Here is a 22,455-nt window from a genome sequence, read left to right as displayed (position 1 = left end):
TGAATAGAAGGCAACTTAAAAATAAAATCAGGAGCCGGGCGTGGTGGCGCACGCCTTTAATCCCAGCACTCGGGAGGCAGAGGCAGGCGGATTTCTGAGTTCGAGGCCAGCCTGGTCTACAAAGTGAGTTCCAGGACAGCCAGAGCTATAAGGAGAAACCCTGTCTCGAAAAACCAAAAAAAAAAAAAATAAATAAAATAAAATAAAATAAAATAAAATAAAATCAGTAGTTTTCCTATATGAAAAAGACAAATGGCTGAGGAAGAAATCAGGAAATAATACACTTTATAATAGCCACAAATAATATAAAATATTTTCAGGGAACTCTAACTTGCTTTCTCTCTCTCCCTCCCTCCATCCTTCCCTCCCTTCCTTCCTTTCTTTCTTTTTTCTACAGATGGAAAACATTAATGACTGTGTTTAGTTCCTTACAGTTTATGGGTCTATTTAAATTGTTTATCTGGTTCTGATTTAACTTTGATAAGTGGTTTCTATCAAGAAATTTATGTACTTCATATATATATATATATATATATATATATATATATATATATATGTCAAGAATTTGTGCACTTTCCACCATAAATCTATTGACATTTTAAAAAATTTAAGTCTGTGTAAAAAGAAATACAAGAAGATATCAGAAGATGGAAATTACTGCAATGTTCATCAATCAGTAGGATCAATACAGGAAAAATGGCCTTCCAAAAGGCATTCTCCATAATACTAGTACATTGCTCAATTATGTTTGTAGTACCTTTATTTGAAACAGCCAGAAACTGAAAACAGCATAGATGTTCCTAAACCAAAAAATGGATTACGAAAATGTGATAAGTCTACACAATGTGATTATTGATGAACTATGGCACATTTGTAGAAGAGGACTGACTTGTCTGGCTTGAATGAGAGAGGATACACTTAATCCTGTAGAAACTTTATGCCCCAGGAAAGGAGGATACTGGCATGTGTGGGGTGGGGGTGTGTAGTTGGATGGGGAGCTCTCTTTCATAAGCAAAAGTTATGGGAGATTGGGTGAAGAACTCAGGGAGAAGAACCATGGAAAGGAGCAACATTTAGAATGTAAATATATAAAATAATTTAATAAAAAATGCAATGACTATAAAATTTGCAAATTGATTGAACTTGAAAAAATCATCCTGAGTGTGGTAAATCTAGACAAAAAGGCCCTCATGGTATATATTCCCTTATTAGTGAATATTAGCTGTAAAGTAAATGATGACCACACTACAGTCCAAAGACACAGAGAGGCTACAGAAGAAGGAGAGCTCAAAGGAGTTCTTATGAATGTCATTGGGAAGGAGAAATAGAGAAGATCCCTGATGTGTGGAGGAAGGTGGGGAATGGGAACAGGAGAGTTTATGTTCAGTGAGGATGGAAGGAGAAAATATAGGGACAGAAAAACGGAAATGTGGACCATTTGGGGAACAAGCTAGAAACCCAGTGCAATAGAAATTCCTAATAATCTAAGATAGTGATCCTAGCAGTTGGGATTATGAAGCCTTAACTGACAATATCCTTTAACCAGGAGAGACTTGTAGCGGAGGAATTAAGACACCAAACTAGATACATAACTTCAACCTACAATTTGGCCTACCTATAAGATGGTCTGGGTTAAAGGCTGCACAGAATTTTGTGGGAGTGACCAAACAATTCCTAGTCCTGATTGAAGCCCATGACACAAGAGGAATCCCACACCTGATACTGCCTGAAATGCCAGGATCCAGAGGGTGGTGAGCTCAGAGACCTGGGATAAAACCAAACAAGATTGGTACCACTCCCCCTCCAAAAAAAAGTCTTGACATTTTCCTTTCCAATTTGTACCTCTTCGACTTCCTTCTGTTGTCTAATTATTCTGACTTGAACTTCAAGTACTATATTGAATAGATAGGGAGAGAGTAGGCAGCCTTGTCTAGTCCCTGATTTTAGTGAGATTGCTTCAATTTTCTCTCCATTTATTTAGATGTTGGCTTTTGGTTTGCTGTATATTGCTTTTATTAATTTTAGGTATGGGCCTTGTATTTCTGATCTTTCCAAGACTTTTAACATGAAAGGGTATTGTATTTTATCAAATGCTTATACTACTTGAAGTTCTAGCCAGAACAGTTAGACAACAATGTGAGGTCAAAAGGATACAATTTGGAAAGGAAGAAGTCAAGATATCACTATTTGCAGAGGAAATGATAGTATACTTATGTGACCCCAAAAATTCCACTGGAGAACTCATACATATGACAAACAACATCAGCAAAGTGGCTGCATATAAAATTAACACAAAGAAATCAATAGTCTTCCTCTATTCAAAGGATAAATAGGCTGAGGAAAAAATTAGGGAAATGATATGCTCCACACTAGTAACAAATAATATAAAATATCTTGGTGTTACTCTAACCAAGGAAGTGAAAGGTCTGTATGACAAGAACTTCAAGTTTCTGAAGAAGGGAATAGAAGACCTCAGAAGATGGAAAGAACTCACATGCTCATGGAGTGGCAAGATTAACATAATAAAAATGGCCATTTTACCCAAAGCAATCTACAGGTTCAATGTAATCCCTATCAAAATTCCAAATCAATTCTTCACAGAGACTGAAAGAGCAATTCTCAAATTCATCTGAAATCACAACAACAACAACAACAAAAACCAACACCACTAGGGTAGCAAAAAATATCCTCAACAATAAGAGAACTAGGGGGAAATCACTGTCCCTGACCTCAAGCTGTACTACAGAGCAATAGTGGTAAAAACTGCATGATATTGGTACAGAGACAGGCAGGTAGATCAAGGGAATAGAACTGAAGATCCAGAATGAAGCCTACACACTTATGGTCACCAGATCTTTAACAAAGAAGCCAAAAGCATCTAGTGAAAAAAGACAACATATTGAACAAATAGTGCTGACTGAAGTGGGGGTTGGCACGTAGAAGAATGCAACTTGATCTATTCTTATCTTCTTGTACAAAGCTCAAGTCCAAATGGATCAAGGACCTCCAGATAAACCAGATAATCTTAATCTAATATGAGAGTGTGGGAAAATGCTTTGAATATATAGGCACAGGGAAAATATTCCTGAACAGAAGACCAATTCCTCAGGCTCTAGGATAGACAAATGGGATCTAATAAAATTGCAAAGCTTCAGTAAAGCAAAGGACACTGTCAATAGGAGAAAACATGAACCTACAGAGTAGGAAAGATCTTTACCAACCACACATCTGAGAGAGGGCTAAATATCCAATATATACAAAGAACTCATTCCAGAGAACCAAACAACCCTGTTAAAATGTGGAGTATAGAGTTTAAAAGGGAATTCTCAACTGAAGAGATTGGAATGGCAGAGAAGCACCTAAAGAAATGTTCAACATTATTAGTTATCAGGGAAAGGCGATTCAAAACAACTATGACAGTCCACCTCACACCAGTCAGAATGACTTAGATCAAAAACTCAGGTGACAGTAGATACTGGTGAGGATGTAGAAAAAGAGGAACACTCTTCAATTGCTGGTGGTATTGAAAACTGGATTAACCATTCTGGAAATCAGTTTGGTAGTTTCTTAGAAAATTGGATAGTACTACCTGAGGACCCAACTATACCACTCCTGAACATATACCCAAAGATGCTTCAAAATATAACAAGGACACATGTTCCAGTATGCTCTTAGCAGTCTTATTTTAATAGCCAGAATCTGGAAACAACCGAGATGTCCCTCAAAAGAGGAATAGATACAGAAAAATGTGGTACATTTACACAATGGAGTACTACTCAGCTATTAAAAAAAATGAAATTTGCAGGCAAATGGATTGAACTAGAAAATACCATAAATGACGTAACCCAGTCACAAAAAGTACACACATAGTATGTACTCACTTATAGTTGGATATTAGACAAAAAGCTTAGAATACCCATGATATAACTCATAGACCATATGAAGCTCAAGAAGAAGGCAAAAGTATGGATGCTTCAGTCCTTCTTAGAAGGAGAAACAAAATAATCATGAGAGGTAGAATGAGGGATGGATTTGGGACAGAGAGAGGAGAAGGGAAGAGGGGTACAGGATCAAGTGTGGGAGGAGACAGGGGAGAGAAGTAAAGAGGGTTAGGAAATTGAAAGTTTTGTAGCAGGGAGAATGATGAACTGAGGGTATCCACTAGAAAGTCCCAGATGCCAGACAAGCAAGAGGCTACAGGATGCAACAGGGATGACATTAGGTGAAATATCTACCAAAGAGGAGATAGAATCTGTGGAGACCTTATTCAGATGTAAGGCACAGCCCCTGATTACAGGATGTGGACACCCTCCCATCTCAAATATATTAACCCAGAATTGCTCCTGTCTAGAGGAAATGCAGGGACAATTAGTGAAGTAGAGATTGAAGGAAAGGCCATCCTGAGACTTCCTCTCCTAGGGAATCCATCTCATCTGTGGACACCAAACCCAGGCACTATTGCTGATGCCAAAAAGGACTTGCTTCTTATTATTGATATATCACCAATCAATTTAAATATGAAAAGTAAAAATTAGAAAACACTATAACCAATTTTTTATTTCAAAAGATAATAAAATTACTGTGTTCCAATGAAACATTCTCAATATATCAAAATAGTACTAAATTATATTAAAGTTTTCATGTATTTTAATAAAACATGGACTCTTTACATTCTAAATAAACAAATAACAATACAAAAAGACCATATGCTACATTAAGTAAAATGATTTGGAATATGGTGAAAGCTTTAGGTGTTTTGCATTTATTTAGTGCCTAAAAAATATACTTTTCTCTTTGTATGTATAAACAAAAGTATTTCAGGTCAACAAACCCTTGAAGATTCAGTGTTCCAAAATAATGTTGAGCTCTTTGGAAGAACAAATTCATATTTTGAATCTGTGAATTTGTATTCTCCAACTTTGACAAAGGTTATTTCTCCAGTATTATCCACGTGCCAATTGAGGATATCATAAGATCCATTTAATACATCTCCATTACTACCAAGTTCTATTTTCCTTCCATCATGGGTAACGAATTTAATTTCTCTCATGTACGGCCATACCTAATAATGAGGAGTAAGAAAATAGTTTAAAAAGGAAAAAAAAGTATTTGGTAAACATTTAAATACATGGAAAATAAATATTTGTAGAGAAAGTAGATTTCATATGTAATTTATAGTATTCTCTTTTTTCTAATGCTGTTTTTGTTGCCAACTCTGATATCCTCTAGCCACAGGTGGTAGTTAAAACAGAAAGAATGTTTGGGTAAATTGAGATATGCTGTGCATGTAATATGCATACTGGGTTACAAAGTTTTAAAAAGAATGAAACCTATCTCATAAACAATTTAACATTATTATTTTATTATCATGACAGTATATTAAATTGTTACATTATAAATAGTATTTTAAACGTACTGGATTAAATAATTTGTGAAATTTAACTTTATCTTTTTCCCTTACTTTTAACCTCTGGACAATTTTAATATGACACTGACGTATACTACAATTGTATGTATTTGTTAGTGTAAAATAAGCTTATACTATGGTTTAGCAGTATAATATCTCTGTATTAAGAGCCTGGAGAATGTTTAGAAGAATTTCATTCCCCTTACTCCACATTCCCTATGTAAAAATACAAAAGTTCACAAGTATTTCTTTCTTTTGAAAGTCTCAGCCTAGTAGAGAGACTGGATGGTCAGGCTTTAAAAGTTAAAAGATAAAAGTTTATGTTGCGACCTTGGGCGGCGAGTTGGCAGACAACTCCCCCCCCCCCCGGGTCCTTAGAGAACTCTCCATGCCATCTTAGGACCACCGGTGAGTGTAACACAACTTCTGTTCCATTCCAGTCGCGGGACCAGCATTAGGGAAGCAGAAAACCTGGCCTGACCAGGGTCACAAGTCCCTTCTGGTCTGCGCCAGGTCCGGGTCACCTGGGTGAGGAGTCGGAGGACACCCCCAAGGTGCCTAGAGGACAGCTTCTGAGGCAGACCCCATTTCAGACTCTAGACATCTGGGCACCTTCCCTGACAGAGGAAAGGTGTTCTCCCTGCCCAGGGCTTTGCCGGAGCAACTGGGGAAGCCATCTTGGTTCCTGGATCCCTCTGAGACTACTCTGGGTAGGTGAGAGTGTGGACTACAGAAGGTAACAGCTTCTGGGACAGTCCCTGTTTCAGGCCTTCATCTTCTGCCAGGAGGCAGGTCCGAACACAAGATATCTATACATCTTCCCTGCAAGAGAAGAGTTTGCCTGCGGAGAATGCTCTGACCACTGAAACTCAGGAGAGAGATAGTCTACAAGATCTGCTAATAGAGGTTAACAGAATCATGAGAGGAACAAGCTCTGACCAGAGACAAGTATAACAACTAACTCCAGAGATTACCAGATGGCGAAAGGCAAGCATAAGAATCATACTAGAAGAAAAAAAGACCACTCACCATCATCAGAACACAGCACTCCCACCTCAACCAGTCCTGAGCACAACAACACACCCAAAAACCTAGACCCGGATTTAAAAGCATATCTCATGACATCAAGAGGACATCAAGAAGGACTTTAATAAGACACTTAAAGAAATACAAGAGAACACTGCTAAAGAGTTACAAGTCCTTAAAGAAAAACAGGAAAAGAAAACCAAAAAGGTAGAAGTCCTTAAAGAAAAACAGGAAAGCACATCCAAACAGGTGATGGAAATGATAAAAACCATACTGGACGTAAAAAAGGAAATAGACACAATAAGGAAAACCAAAGTGAGGCAGCCCTGGAGATGGAAACCCTAGGAAAGAAATCTGAAACCAAAGATGACAGCATAAGCAACAGAATACAAGAGATGGAAGAGAGAATCTCAGGTGCAGAACATTCCATAAAGAACATCTGTACAACAATCAAAGAAAACGCAAAATGCAAAAAGATTCTAACTCAAAACATCCAGGAAATCCAGGACACAATGAGAAGACCAAACACACGGATAATAGGAGTAGAAGAGAATGAAGATTTTCAATTTAAAGGGCCAGCAAATATCTTTAACAAAATTATAAAAAGCCAAAATTATAAAAAATTTAGGCTTCCCAAGCCTATAGAAAGAGATGCCCATGAACATACAAGAAGCCTACAGAACTCCAAATAGACTGGACCAAAAAAGAAATTCCTCCCGACACATAATAGTCAGAACTACAAATGCACTAAATAAAGATAGAATATTAAAAGCAGAAAGGGAAAAAGGAAAAGTAACATATAAGAGCAGGCCTATCAGAATTACACCAGACTTTTCACCAGAGACTATGAAAACCAGAAGATCCTGGACAGATGTTCTACAGACACTAAGAGAACACAAATGCCAGTCCAGACTACTATACCCGGCCAAACTCTCAATTACCATAGATGGAGAAACCAAAGTATTCCATGACAAAACCAAATTCACACATTATCCTTCCATGAATCCAGCCCTTCAACGGATAATAACAGAAAAAAAGAAAGCAAGAAAGTAATTCCTCTTCGAACCTAAAAGAAGACTGCTACAAGAACAGAATGCCAACTCTAACAACAAAAATAAAAGGAAGCAACAATTACTTGTCCTTAATATCTCTTAATATCAATGGACTCAATTCTCCAATAAAAAGACAGGCTAACAGATTGGCTATACAATCAGAACCCAACATTCTGCTGCTTACAGGAAACCCATCTCAGGGAAAAAGACAGACACTACCTCAGAATGAAAGGCTGGAAAACAATTTTCCAAGCAAATGGTCTGAAGAAACAAGCTGGAGTAGCCATTCTGATATTGAATAAAATCGACTTCCAACCCAAAGTTATCAAAAAAGACAAGGAGGGACACTTCATACTCATCAAAGGTAAAATCCTCCAAGAGGAACTCTCAATTCTGAATATCTAGGCCCCAAATGCAAGGGAAGCCACATTCATTAAAGACACTTTAGTAAAGCTCAAAGCACACATCGCACTTTACACAATAATAGTGGGAGACTTCAACACACCACTTTCATCAATGGACAGATCATGGAAACAGAAACTAAACAGGGACATGGTGAAACTAACAGAAGTTATGAAACAAGTGGATTTAACAGATATCTACAGAACATTTTATCCTAAAACAAAAGCATATACCTTCTTCTCAGCACCTCATGGGACCTTCTCCAAAAGTGACCATACAATTGGTTACAAAACAGGCCTCAACAGATACAAAAATATTAAAATTGTCCCATGCATCCTATCAGACCACCATGGACTAAGGCTGATGATCAATAACAACATAAATAATGGAAAGCCAACATTCACGTGGAAACTAAATAACACTCTTCTCAATGACACCTTGGTCAAGGATGGAATAAAGAAAGAAATTAAAGACTTTTTACAGTTTAATGAAAATGAAGCCATAACATATCCAAACTTATGGGACCCAATGAAAGCATTTCTAAGAGGGAAACTCATAGCTCTGAGTGCCTCCAAAAAGAAACTAGAGAGAGCACACACTAGCAGCTTGACAACACATCTAAAAGCTCTAGAAAAAAAGGAAGAAAATTCACCCAAGAGGAGTAGACGGCAGGAAATAATCCTACTCAGGGGTGAAAACAACCAAGTGGAAACAAGAAGAACTATTCAAAGAATTAACCAAATGAGGAGTTGGTTCTTTGAGAAAATCAAGAAGATAGATAAACCATTAGCTAGACTCACTAGAGGACACAGGGACAACATCCTAATTTAAAAAATCAGAAATGAAAGGGGAGACATAACAACAGATTCTGACGAAATCCAAAACACCATCAGATCCTTCTACAAAACGCTATACTCAACAAAACTTGAAAACCTGGACGAAATGGACAAAATTCTAGACAGATACCAGGTACCAAAGTTAAATCAGGATCAAGTTGATGAGCTAAACAGTCCCATATCCCCTAAAGAAATAGAAGCATTCATTAATAGTCTCCCAGCCAAAAAAAGCCCAGGACCAGATGGGTTTATTGCAGAGTTCAACCAGACCTTCAAAGAAGATCTAATTCCAGTTCTGCACAAACTATTCCACAAAATAGAAGTAGAAGGAACTCTACCCAACTCATTCTATGAAGCCACAATTACTCTGATACCTAAATCACAGATAGATCCAACAAAGATAGAGAACTTCAGACCAATTTCCCTTATGAATATCGATGCAAAAATATTCAATAAAATTCTCGCTAACTAAATCCAAGAACACATTAAGGCTATAATCCATCCTGACCAAGTAGGTTTTATTCCAGGGATGCAGGGATGGTTTAATATATGGAAATCCATCAACATAATCCATTATATGAACAAACTCAAAGACAAAAACCACATGATCATCTCGTTAGATGCGGAAAAAGCATTCAACAAATCCAACAACCATTCATGATAAAAGTCTTGGAAAGATCAGGAATTCAAGGCCCATACCTAAATATGATGAAAGCAATCTACAGCAAACCAGTAGCCAACATCAAAATAAATGGTGAGAAGTTTGAAGCAATCCCACTAAAATCAGGGACTAGACAAGGCTGGCCACTCTCCCCGTACCTATTCAACATTGTACTAGAAGTCCTAGCCAGAGCAATTCGACAACAAAAGGAGATCAAGGGGATACAAATTGGAAGAGATGAAGTCAAAATATTACTTTTTGCAGATGATAAGATAGTATATATAAGTGACCCTAAAAATTCCACCAGAGAACTCCTAAACCCGATAAACAGCTTCGGTGATGTAGCTGGATATAAAATTAACTCAAACAAGTCATTGACCTTTGTCTACACAAAGAATAAACAGGCTGAGAAAGCAATTATGGAAACAACACCCTTCTCAATAGTCACAAATAATATAAAATATCTTGGCGTGACTCTACCTAAGGAAGTGAAAGATCTGTATAATAAAAACTTCAAGTCTCTGAAGAAAGAAATTAAAGAAGATCTCAGAAGATGGAAAGATCTCCCATGCTCATGGATTGGCAGGATCAATAATGTAAAAATGGCTATCTTGCCAAAAGCAATCTACAGATTCTTTGCAATCCCCATGAAAATTCCATCTCAATTCTTCAACGAATTAGAAAGAGCAATCTGCAAATTCATCTGGTATAACAAAAAACCTAGGATAGCAAAAACTCTTCTCAAGGATAAAAGAACCTTGGGGGAATCACCATGCCTGACCTAAAGATTTACTACAGAGCAATTGTGATAAAAACTGCATGGGACTTGTATAGTGACAGACAAGTAGACCAATGGAATAGAATGGAAGACCCAGGAATGAACCCACACACCTATGGTCACTTGATCTTCAACAAGGGAGCTAAAACCATCCAGTGGAAGAAAGACATTTTCAACATATGGTGCTGGCACAACTGGTTGTTATCATGTAGGAGAATGCGAATCAATCCATTCCTATCTCCATGTACTAAGGTCAAATCTAAGTGGATCAAAGAACTTCACATAAAACCAGAGACACTGAAACTTATAGAGGAGAAAGTGGGGAAAAGCCTTGAAGATATGGGCACAGGGGGAACATTCCTGAATAGAACAGCAATGGCTTGTATTGTAAGATCGAGAATTGACAAATGGGACCTCATGAAACTGCAAAGCTTCTGCAAGGCAAAAGACACTGTCAATAAGTCAAAAAGATCACCAACAGATTGGGAAAGGATCTTTACCTATCCTAAATCAGATAGGGGACTAATATCCAATATATATAAAGAACTCAAGAAGGTGGACTCCAGAAAATCAAATAACCCGTTTAAAAATGGGGCTCAGAACTGAACAAAGAATTCTCACCTGAGGAATACCGAATGGCCGAGAAGCACCTGAAAAAATGTTCAACATCCTTAATCATCAGGGAAATGCAACTCAAAACAACCCTGAGATTCCACCTCACACCAGTCAGAATGGTTAGGATCAAAAATTCAGGTGACAGCAGATGCTGGCGAGGATGTGGAGAAAGAGGAACACTCATCCATTGTTGGTGGGATTGCAAGCTTATACAACCACTTTGGAAATCTGCCTGGCAGTTCCTCAGAAAATTGGACATAGTACTACTGGAGGATCCCACAATACCTCTCATGGGCATATATCCTAAGATGTTCCATCTGGTAAGAAAGACACATGCTCCACTATGTTCATAGCAGCCTTATTTATAATAACCAGAAGCTAGAAAGAACCCAGATGCCCCTCAACAGAGAATGGGTACAGAAAATGCAGTATATTTACACAATGGAGTACTACTCAGCTATTAAAAAGAATGAATTTATGAAATTCCTAACCAAATGGATGGACCTGGAGGGCGTCATCCTGAGTGAAGTAAAACAATCATAAAGGAACTCACACAATATGTACTCACTTATAACTGGATATTAGCCCAAAACTTAGGATACCTAAGATATAAAATAAAGTTTGCTAAACACATGAAACTCAAGAAGAATGAAGACTGAAGTTTGGACACTATGCCCCTTCTTAGAATTGGGAACAGAACACCCATGGAAGGAGTTACAGAGACAAAGTTTGGAGCTGTGACAAAAGGATGGACCACCTAGAGACTGTCATATCAGGGGATTCATCCCATAATCAGCTTCCAAACGCTGACACCATTGCATACACTAGCAAGATTTTGCTGAAAGGACACAGGCATAGCTGTCTCTTGTGAGACTATGCTGGGGCCTGGCAAACACAGAAGTGGATGCTCACAGTCAGCTAGTTGATGGATCACAGGGTCCCAAATGGAGGAGCTAGAGAAAGTACCCAAGGAGCTGAAGGGATCCGCAACCCTATGGGTGGAAGAACATTATGAACTAACCAGTACCCTGGAGCTCTTGACTCTAGCTGCATGTGTATCAAAAGATGGCCTAGTCGGCCATCACTGGAAAGAGAAGCCCATTGGACATACAAACTTTATATGCCCCAGTACAGGGGAAGGCCAGGGCCAAAACAAACAAACAAACAAACAAACTGGGAATGGGTGGGTAGGGAAGTGGGGGGGGGGGGTAAGAGGGACTTTTGGGATAGCATTGGAAATGTAATTGAGGAAAAGACGTAATAAAAAAAAGTTTATGTTGCTATTGTGTCATGGTTTAGATAGTAATGTAAATATCTCAAAATAGCTCTAGGAAGTCCATGAAACGGAGCAGATTCACTGGATAGCACCTTGATAGAGTAATTAAGGAAAACTGAGAGTCCTTCTCAGAGTGTGTTGAAATGCAAAGAAGAATCCAATAAGACAAGGTACAAAGAAGACTCTTGAGACAAGTTTATCTGCTGGAGTGAAACAGAAACCAGCTGACCTTCTTAGCAGTTATTTAGACCAACTAGGGAAGGACACACCTTTGAGTTGCCTGAAAGCTCTTCTCCAGGTTCAAAGCTTGTAAGGAGCCGTCCTCACATTCGCCATTATAAGATGGCACTGACACCTGTGTTCTAAGTAATAAACAAACCATCTGCACATGCGCTGGGGTAGTTTCCCACCCCATGTGCTCTGCCTTTCCCGTGACGACAACTCTGGCTGATGGGCTGCAGCCAATCAGGGAGTGACACGTCCGAGGCGGAGGACAGTCCTCCATAAAAGGGAGGGGGCTCCGCCATCTCTCTCTCTCTCTGGCTCTCTTCTCCACTGGCTCCTGATGGGGTAAGCAATAAAGCTTGTGCCGCAGAAGATTCCGGTTGCCCTGAGTGTGTTCTTACCAGGGGGAACAAAAGCGGCGCGCAATAAAAGCTCTCACACATGCTGGGGTGAACATGAGTATTGCATTTGTCTTAGAGTCATTTCTGCTCCTCTACCTAACTCCTCACCCATATTCCTTTAAGTTACCACAATAAAATTCATTGGTTCACTGAGTTGGTATTTGGTGGTATCTGAATGTGGTCTATTTAGGGCTCCCTATGTGGGAGAGTAGATGTGTGTGCTGCATATCCACAGAAAATAATTTTGTAGAATCACAGTTGCTATTGTGGAAATAATGTTGAATGGGGCATGGAGGAGGTAATGACTAACTGACTTAGGAAACTGGAAAGTCTTCATTTCTCAGATAAAGGCCACTTTAGCTGGGATATAAAAGATTAGCAGGAAATTGTCTTGAGAGTATACGTCTGAATTATAAGCCATCTTTATGCAGAAATGGCCATGGCCTGTGGTACAATAGTTCATGACTCTATGTTAAATCTCTAGGATCAAAGAGACATTGAGAATAATCCTTTCTTTTCAATGAGAAAACTACCTTTGTCTAACTCACACTTTACCCCACTAACATTATGTAGGTAAGGAAATGCTTTCTTTAGCATAAAGGAAATCCATCACACAGGACATATCCTTGATCTTCATTTGCCCACCTGCTGAAGTTGGATTTCTCAACCAAGCTCTCCACAGACCAGCAAGACTTGGGTCTGGAGCTTTTTGGTTCTATTAAATATTGTGACCACAAGCAAGTCATACATTTAACAAACATTATTTCCTAGTCTTTATAATAGTGATTGAGGCTCTGTACCTGAAAGAATTTACTGACTGTATATATTAAGAAAGTGTTTTAGTTACCATTTAATACTTTATGTTACCTGACCTCTTGTTTTCTTCTGACTCTTTTCCAGTCTATTCTCAATTCCCATGAAATATTTGTCAAAAATCATGAAAATTTAACACTTATGCTAAGTCCATTAAATGTTCTCCCTACTCCTTATCAATAGTCAAGCAAATAAATGGTCAAAGAATTCTACAGTTTGACCCTTCACTTGATCAGCCTTCCTACCGTTTTACTTGATTGAAAGTATTGGATGGTACTACACATTTTTCCAACATCATATAATTCTCAAGAATTTTGAAATGCCATGTGGGTATTGGGCATGTCTCTAATCTCATAGATTGATGTATGGTTTACAGTGTAGACTTATCTCAGGAGGAGTATGATGATGAGAAGGAACAGGAGAAGTAAAATAAGGAGAAGGCAAAAAAGGCAGTGTAATTTAGAAATGAACAAGTAAATTACAAAATTTCAAAGCTTTTCTAGTCTTGTCTATTGGTAGGATAATCTTGAAACATAAGTAAATATGGGGTATCCCTTTGGTTTCTTTAAAAAAATAATACTCTATATTGATACATTCAGTAGCTATTTAGAATCACAGAATGAAGTGTGTTACCTGGGGGACGAAGAACAGCCAAAGCTGAGTGCAATGTGGGCCTACCTGAAAATGAAAGTTAAGTGGAAATGCAAGGGTCCCACCCAATGTGGCCTCTGGTAAATTGACAGGTTATATAAAAATAAAGGGATATTGATCAGGCAATGAAGAAGTAACAAATTAGTGATGTTATGTGGACCTCCTGTGGGTCTGACAAGACCAAAGTATTTATGATCAAATTCTTTATCTTTTGTAAATTGGGAGGATGGACAAAAACAAGCAGAAATTGAATGGATGAGCATATGTTTCAAGACTTCTCACCTTTTACCAACTTGAATCATTTGACAGATGATGAAGGACAGGCAGAGTAGACATGACTGTCCTAGATACCAGCTATAATCTTTATTCCCTGACATCCATCCTTTTGTGCGGCTCTTGCTATATTATATGAAGACCTCATTTTCTATTCTTTCATTTAAATAGATAAGACAAAAGACATGCAGTGTAAGGAAAATTGTATATAATATTCAGGATTAATCATTACCAAAAGGGCCATAAATATCCTAGCCTAACATGAAGCTGAAGTTTTGGAATCCAAGTAGTGATCTTAGATTTGGAGTTGTATATTCTATATGGGGAGCAGACCAAAGGAGAAAACCAGAGGCAATACCTCATGCTTTACTTCTAGACACATTATATTTCATTGCTGTGAAGAATAACAGTATATTTTGTAAAGTGCATTATTCATTTTTATGGGAGACACGTTTGTTATCACTGACAAAAAACCTAGCAAGTTAGTAAGAAATGACGATTAAAAATGAACAATCAGCCGGGCGTGGTGGCGCACGCCTTTAATCCCAGCACTCGGGAGGCAGAGGCAGGCGGATTTCTGAGTTCGAGGCCAGCCTGGTCTGCAAAGTGAGTGCCAGGACAACCAGGGCTACACAGAGAAACCCTGTCTCAAAAACCAAAAAAAAAAAAAAAAAAAAATGAACAATCAAGTCACCCAGACATGTTTTGATGATATATAATCACATGGAAGCAAATTAGCAGTTTCAGAGGTATGAACATGGGTGTAAACACTTGATTTTATATTACACTATATCATATGGTCAAATAACATACCTTTATAGTATCAAGGATAGATGTAGTTTCAAGTACTGCAGTTTCCCTATAATCTTCTCTTATGTCATCATGGGTCAAAAGATCCAACGCATGAGCAAAAAGATACACAGCTTGTCTGACATTGTTTGTGATTCTTAGCTGAGATGTATCCAGATAGGTATTTTTCAGATCTTCCAGCTTCTCCTCTCCAGTGCAGAGCTGATCAGACATGTCATACAGTCTGTCTTCTTTCCCAGTCATATTCACTCTGTGGTCCACATTGTAAGGCACACTGCTGTTGGGCCAGGTACAGTTAAAAGCAGTTTGCCAGAATTCAATGGTCAAGACATCATTTGGATCCTTGCTAGGGTGTACATCATAAAGGAATTCTTTTAGTCCTGGTATAACACTTCTCGGTATTGCAAATCCAATAGTTCCACCAAAATAGGGGAAATACTCAGGCTTTGCAATGAGAGCTGAGGTAACCCAGGCTTCACTGGCTATCCATGTCCTGTCAGTTATGTTATGATGAATCACTTCCAGCACAAAGGGGCTGAGGTCAATGTCAGTTGCATAAAGCACAATGACTTTGGCAGTGGAACTCTTTACTGCATCAACAGCTATTTTCATTTTCTCATTGGAGTAGAATTTTGGAATGGTTTCAGAGAAAGCAACGCAGAGGTTGGCCCTCTCCATTTCTTCCCTAAAGAATTTTACTCCATATTTTCCATAATCATCATCAGCTGCAATAGCACCTACCCAGACCCAACCAAAGTGTCTAATTAGATTTACCATGGCCTCAGACTGGAACTTATCACTGGGTATTGTGCGAACAATGAATGGAAATTCATAATCATTACTTAAAACTGGTGAGGAAGAAGCATATCCCACCTGGAATTGAAAATATTTATAGTTACTAGAAAGCAGTAGCCAAAATTTAAAATGAAAATGAAGGCTTGTGAATATTTGAGAAGGAAGTGAACAGGGATCCCTTTGCCCTCACATCCTACTGTAGACAGTGACTTCCTGTTTAATCTTCTGCTTACTGGGTGTAGATGGGGACAGTTTTGACAACTCTTTGGTTGCTCTATCACTAGTTTTATGGGTGGAACCACAGCAGTCTCAGGAATGTCCCTTGCACTTTCCTCCAGCATCCTTGACATTTTTCGCTCCCCTGTGTCAAAATATCCAGTCTCTTCCTCAGGTGTAGCATCTGCTGTACAATCTGCAGATGTAGAAATTATTGCAAATATCTATGAGGTCCAGAGATGCTGCACTAAGCTACAGAGAGACCATAGAATGGGTTCCAGTTCTTAAAGTTACTCAGTTCAACCCAGCCCTGGCAATGTGAATCGCTGCTTATTAAGAAGGCACTTGATATTGCTCAAACTGCTGGAGCATCATCTTTGCATTGACTAACATGGTCAATGGGCCCCGAGCACAACTCCTGCGTGTTCTCTCTGTCTAACCTCTGATACCTTAATGGTGTTATGCTCTTGCTTCTCTCTTATCATTTTCTGCTCTCAGGAGTCCTGAGTATCTTTTCTTGAGCAACATGAAAGAATGGAGTCCTCCAATCAGAAGAGTAAACACTCTTGTCCTACAAAGTTACCAGAAACTCTCTCTTTTTATGGTACATGGCTATATAAATGAAAAGGATGCCTTCCTTACTTCATCAGTAGACCTCATTTGCTCTTAGCATTTAGGGAGACCTAAGCATGAAGAGCAGTTGAGCACATATTCCTGACACCCCTTCATGTATTTTTGATGTAACATAACCTGTAAGTGCTAACATATACCCTAAATATTTTACCTTCTCTTCAATTCAGTCTCATGCCCTTAAGATATCACTTCCAGTGTGATGTTCTATAACTCCCAAGATCCAATTGATTCCTTTGTTTATTATTCCTGTCTTCTGTTTTTCCATGTCATTTTTATTCTTATTGCACCTTCTAATATTTATTTTCCTTTCTAACCACACAAACAGCAGATTCACTGAAGCTATTTTGTTGATATGAACCTCTTCAAGAAGGAGTGATATCAGATTTCTGAGGTCTAGTGAATTATTTATCATATACAAATTTGTTACTTGGACCTCCTCCATCTTTGTTTCTTCCACAAGAAAATTAATGTCATGATATCTATACTTTTTAATTTCTAAATATCAATACGTTAAACTGAAATTTTAGTTTATTCTTTTTTCTAGAGTGGCTAAAAGGCTTAAAAAGTCTATCTGAAGGTTTCTAGTCTATTTTTGCGTTCAATAGAGTTTAGGAAAGACAGAGATCATAGCATCTGCAGTTTGGATAAGCCATATGAAGCCCACACCTAAGATATATGCCAAGTCACTCACCTTTCCTTTCATTCTTTTCCACATTACTTCCCTATTCTTCCAACTCACATTTTGACCTCTCTAAATTAAATACTGTATTTGATTGGCATTGTGGGTAATTAATGCAGAATTTGTATACCACAAACAAGTACCTGGATTTTATCTGGAGTAGCAAAAAAGAAAAGGAAAGAAAGGAATGAAGGATGATAGGAAGGAAGGACTGGAAGGATGAGGAAACAAAGAGAAAGAGAGAAAGAAAGAAAGAAAGAAAGAAAGAAAGAAAGAAAGAAAGAAAGAAAGAGAGAGAGAGAGAGAGAGAGAGAGAGAGAGGGAGGGAGGGAGGGAGGGAGGGAGGGAGGGAGGGAGGGAGGGAGGGAGGGAGGGAGGGAAAGAAAGAGAGAGAGAGAAAAGGAGAAAAAAAGAAAGACAAAAGAGGAAAGAAAAGACAAGAGGAGGGAATATAGGATATAGGATGGACGGAGGAAAGGTGAATGAAAAACTGCCATTATTTAAGGATCACCAATAATCTTGCTCTCATTCATATTGATATGTCCTGACGCTTTACTGACACAGGCTTTGAAATAATTCTAGAACTTTTTATTTTCCTAATAATTAATGTTTTGCAATTACATATTCTTATATTTACATATGTTGATCTCTCTGGCTTTAAAATAACTTATTAAGTTGGCTAATGGGAAGTCTCAATCTCATTTTAGCATGTCAGTATAATGATTTTGCTTGTGATTCTCAAGGATCAACAAGACTCAAAGGAAAACCTGTGCCTTATTCCAGCCACCAATCAACTACCAAGTATTTATAGATAAACTCCATCCTGCCCCACACAGTGCTCGGGACCCATTGACCATGTTAGTCAATGCAAAGATGATGCTCCAGCAGTTTGAGCAATATCAAGTGCCTTCTTAATAAGCAGCGATTCACATTGCCAGGGCTGGGTTGAACTGAGTAACTTTAAGAACTGGAACCCATTCTATCGTCTCTCTGTAGCTTAGTGCAGCATCTCTGGACCTCATAGATATTTGCAATAATTTCTACATGTTCCTCATATTTCTCTCTCTTTCTTTTCTTTCTGGTCTTTTCAAGACAGAATTTTCTTTTGCAACAGCCCTGACTGTCTTGGCACTCACTTTGTTGAATAGGCTGGCTTTGAGTGCATAGAGATTCACCTGCCTATGCCTCCCAAGTTCTGGAATTAAAGGCGTGTGCTACCCATCCTGGCAGTGTTTGTATCTCTTTCTTAGCACATAGTACACTTTTCCAAGATACCTGAGGGACAAGATGAATCCCTACAATTCTTGAAACAGCAACTGACATAGTAGATCCTCCTGGTCCAATAATTCCAACTAATAATTTTCCAGTGCTGTTTCTCCAGTTAGGTTTGTATTCGTCCTGCCCTGTTAGAAACACTGAAGATGACTCCATTGATTTGGTGATGGAGAAACAGTTGTCAAATATCTGGTAGCCCAGAGTGTGGTTGGGCAAAATATCCTTCCTCTCATTAATCTCCTTGATGGTGTGGATCATTGTTTTCATCCAGCGGAAACCCCGGAAATTAAACCTGGTGGTTGAGAACAGACGTATTAGCAAAGAAATTCCAAGTCCATGTATCCTAGACTATAACAGCTACACAAATGCTTGAAGAATGATAGAGAGCTGGGGAGAGCACAGCAGACAGACAGGTAGTGTGGGAAGTTACTACAACTAGAGAAAGACACTAGAAGTAGAAAATCATTCAAGTATAGAAAAGATCAGTAATTTAAAGAAAGAGCCAGTGAGGAAACACAATTAAGGAAAAGCAGAAAACAGAAGAAACTACACCTGAACATTGCTTATCATCTTGTTAGTTAATTTCCAAGTTCATACTGATGACAATATACATCTTCTAAATAAATACTGCAGTATTTTTAAAAAGTAGGATAGGATGGCTTACTCCAGCTTGTTTCTTGTTTCTGATTACCTGTGAGACCTTTTTAAGCCCTTTATTCTGAGGTAATATCTATCTTTGTTGTTTTGAAAGACTCCAAAACTCCCAAAGGGAGGCACTTACTCAAGCCTCGGGTCAGCCGCGCACCCAAGAAGACACTGAGACCGGTACTTAAGATGTATAGATAGTAAGATTTAATACAGCAACGACAAGAAAGCAGACAAAACAAACAAAAAGCACATATATACCAGATATCTGGGGCCGGACCTCATGCAGCCTACAAGGTGCAGAGGAGATCCGGCCCCTAGCCCAAATTTTCACAAGCTTTTATAGGAAGGAGGGAAGGGGGGGGAGCAGGGCAGGGAAAATACAGTTTTTACGTCACTAAGTGATTCAACCAAGGGTTTTTCCAAAGTGCTTTTGCAACCGCGTCCCACACTTTGGCCATGTACTTGATTCATTAGAACTGAGGTTTTTACTCACACCCTTATCTCAAAGATGTCCCTGGCACAGTCCTTAGTTGGGAGGGGTAGGACTGGGTTCGTTCCAGGAAACCCTTATCTCAGAAATGTCCCCGGAACAGTTTTCATTTGAGAGGGGGTCTGACTCTGGTGTGAGAGTTCAGAATGTACTCTGGGGTGAGAGTTCTGGTGGTCAGTAATTTTCCCTCTTTCATTCCCCCCTTCTTTTAGTAAATAATTCTAATCTTAGAATTTCAGATACTGCATAATGCACCAAATGAAAGACTCTATTTTAACATGGGAACAAAAACAGAACAAGAAGCATTAGTAAACAGAACTAGGCAGGGGCCCTTTTAGCGAGGCTTGAGGGTCTGGGCACGATGTAGGTGCACGTAGATCAGATCTCTGGCTGGAACTGGTGAGATGTCCTTGGGGTACCCAGCTCGTTCACTGTCTCAGCTGTTGGGATCCCTGGAGCAATGTCGTCCATGTACTCAGTCCAATTTTTCCCAGTTGTGACCAGACCACCTGCAAGCCTTTTAACTTAGCATACAGATCATTATTATAACAACATAGGTTTAAACACATCATTTGAGACTATGATGGGCATAGGAGTTTCATAAAAGATCTTAAAAAGAGTAAAACTGAATACGTTTGAATAGGGCATAGGGAAGGAACACCAAGTCCATGCCAGTCTCCACGATTAATTTTGTCAAGGTCTGTCATAGAGTTTTAAACTAATTTCTTTATCTGTCCTGAGCTCTGAGGTCTATACACACAATGTAATTTTTATTTGACCTCTAAATACTTGGCCACACCCTGACTTACCTGGGCAACAAAGCAGGGCTATTATCTGACACTATTGCTTTTGGCACTCTGAACCTTGGAAAAATTTTCTTACCTTCAATCATGAGGCTACTGCTGTCCGTGTACCAGCTCAAACTCTCAGGCCAAGGCTGATCTGATCTTTACTTGCCGAAGTAAGTAGCCCCCTCTGTTGGTAGATGGCCCCATGGATATGAGCTGCTTTTCATCAACTACTGCTGCTCCTGTGACAAAGCTGCTGCCATCTGTGTACCAGGCAGGCACACCTGGCCAAGGCTGATCAGTCAGATCTCTCCTTGTTCCAGTTTCTTCAGCCAGTTTCATCAGCACATTGATGTACAGGAGTGGAGTCATCCGCCAAGGAGCAGTAAACTCTGGTAGTGGGTATAGTCACATGCTGACCCAGAGTAAGCTTGTCAGCGTCTTTAACAAGCAGGGCTGCCTTTATGCTGTCAAAGGCTTTTTGGTGTTCCTCAGTCCAGGTGAATGGGACTTTTTCTTTCTGCAAAAGCCCGCCGTCCCCAGAAACTCACGTACTTGGCGCGGGGTGGTGGGGGTTGGGATCAGCATCACAGTCTTTTTCTTGGCTTCGGTGAGCCACCGCTTTTCGTCGTCTCGGCACCTCGGTACGACATAGCTGAGCTTTACTCCAACTCACCCAGTTCATTCAGGAGCTTCTAGGAGGGCCAGAATTTCTTCTTTGTCTTTGATGTCTCTGCCTTCAGCCAACCGCAGGGCTTGGGTTAGCGCCAAGAGTTCATGTTTTCCAGAGCATTAGTCAGCCATCGGTCAGGGGGCTGAACCACACTTTTAGGGCATGTGCCAAGTTTTGTCTCAGAGTCAGTTTATCTGCGTCCTTGACTAGAAACCACTTATGTGCAGACAAGCAGGTCATCTTACAGTCACCAGATCTAATTTTCACAAGTATGCCACCGTGGGTCTTTTTCAGGGTCCCAATTTCTGAGTAAGAACCTCTTTAGCAATACTTTTGTTCTCAGTCACATCTAGGAGTCCCAAAGTTGGGGACAACATTAGGGCAGTCTCAATAGCATCTAAGGCCATCCAAGGTTGTTCTTTTTATTTTTTATACGAAGGGCTGTTTATCTTTTTAATTCAGCAAAACCTGGAATCCACAGTTTGCAAAGGCCTGCAGTGTCCAGGAACCTTTTAAACTTGCTTTGCACTGGTCAGTGGAGGAATATGAAACACAGTCTCTTTTAAGCTGCTTCAACAGGTAGATCACCAGTCTCTTTTTCTTTAACAGATAACAGTAAACACTTTGATCTTCAGCCAAAAGCTTGCTTTTGTTGCCGGGTACTAAGTTTTCTAGCTTCCCTGACTTTTGTGACCAGCATTCCATTTCTCTTATCCTTTTTTGAAAATTTTCTGGCTCCCTATTTCTTACAGATCATCTCTAAGTGCTAGTATTATTAGCAAGTGTCACTTTGCTAGGTTCTAGTCTTTGTCATTTATCTCTCTTTGCTCCTGTTTCTTAACTGCAATGGAGATCTCATATAATGTCTCTCTTTCTATCTATATATATCTCTTTCTTGTCTTTGCCTACTTTGAATGTTATCTAATTATTACATCTATATTCTGTCACTTAACTTTTTTCATAGTTTACCTCTTTTCACTGTTAACCTATCTCTTCTGAGTCTGCTGAAGCTTTGCTCTCAGCTCTTTTTTG

General features: G+C 39.1%; 1 protein-coding gene across 2 annotated transcripts in view; it reads right to left on the bottom strand.

Moving 5' to 3' along the window:
• The window catches only part of LOC147005626 (vomeronasal type-2 receptor 1-like), a 40,507-nt gene that overhangs the window by 10,618 nt on the left and 7,434 nt on the right, over positions 1-22,455 (bottom strand). Inside the window, exons 2-5 of one of the 2 annotated variants that reach the window (XM_085835845.1) lie at positions 20,845-21,951; positions 18,825-19,116; positions 15,230-16,099; positions 4,832-5,062 (exon numbers count right to left, since the gene is read on the bottom strand). In XM_085835845.1, the coding sequence (XP_085691971.1) occupies positions 4,832-5,062; positions 15,230-16,099; positions 18,825-19,091 (1,368 nt within the window). In that variant the 5' untranslated portion in view covers positions 19,092-19,116; positions 20,845-21,951. The remainder of the gene's footprint in view (positions 1-4,831; positions 5,063-15,229; positions 16,100-18,824; positions 19,117-20,844; positions 21,952-22,455) is intronic. The other variant, XM_085835844.1, reaches the window with a different exon arrangement.

Source organism: Mus caroli, unplaced genomic scaffold (genome assembly GCF_978045245.1).
Source record: "Mus caroli unplaced genomic scaffold, Mus_caroli_1 scaffold_3, whole genome shotgun sequence".
Lineage (NCBI taxonomy): Eukaryota > Metazoa > Chordata > Mammalia > Rodentia > Muridae > Mus > Mus caroli.
This window is presented reverse-complemented; position numbering and strand designations above follow the sequence as displayed.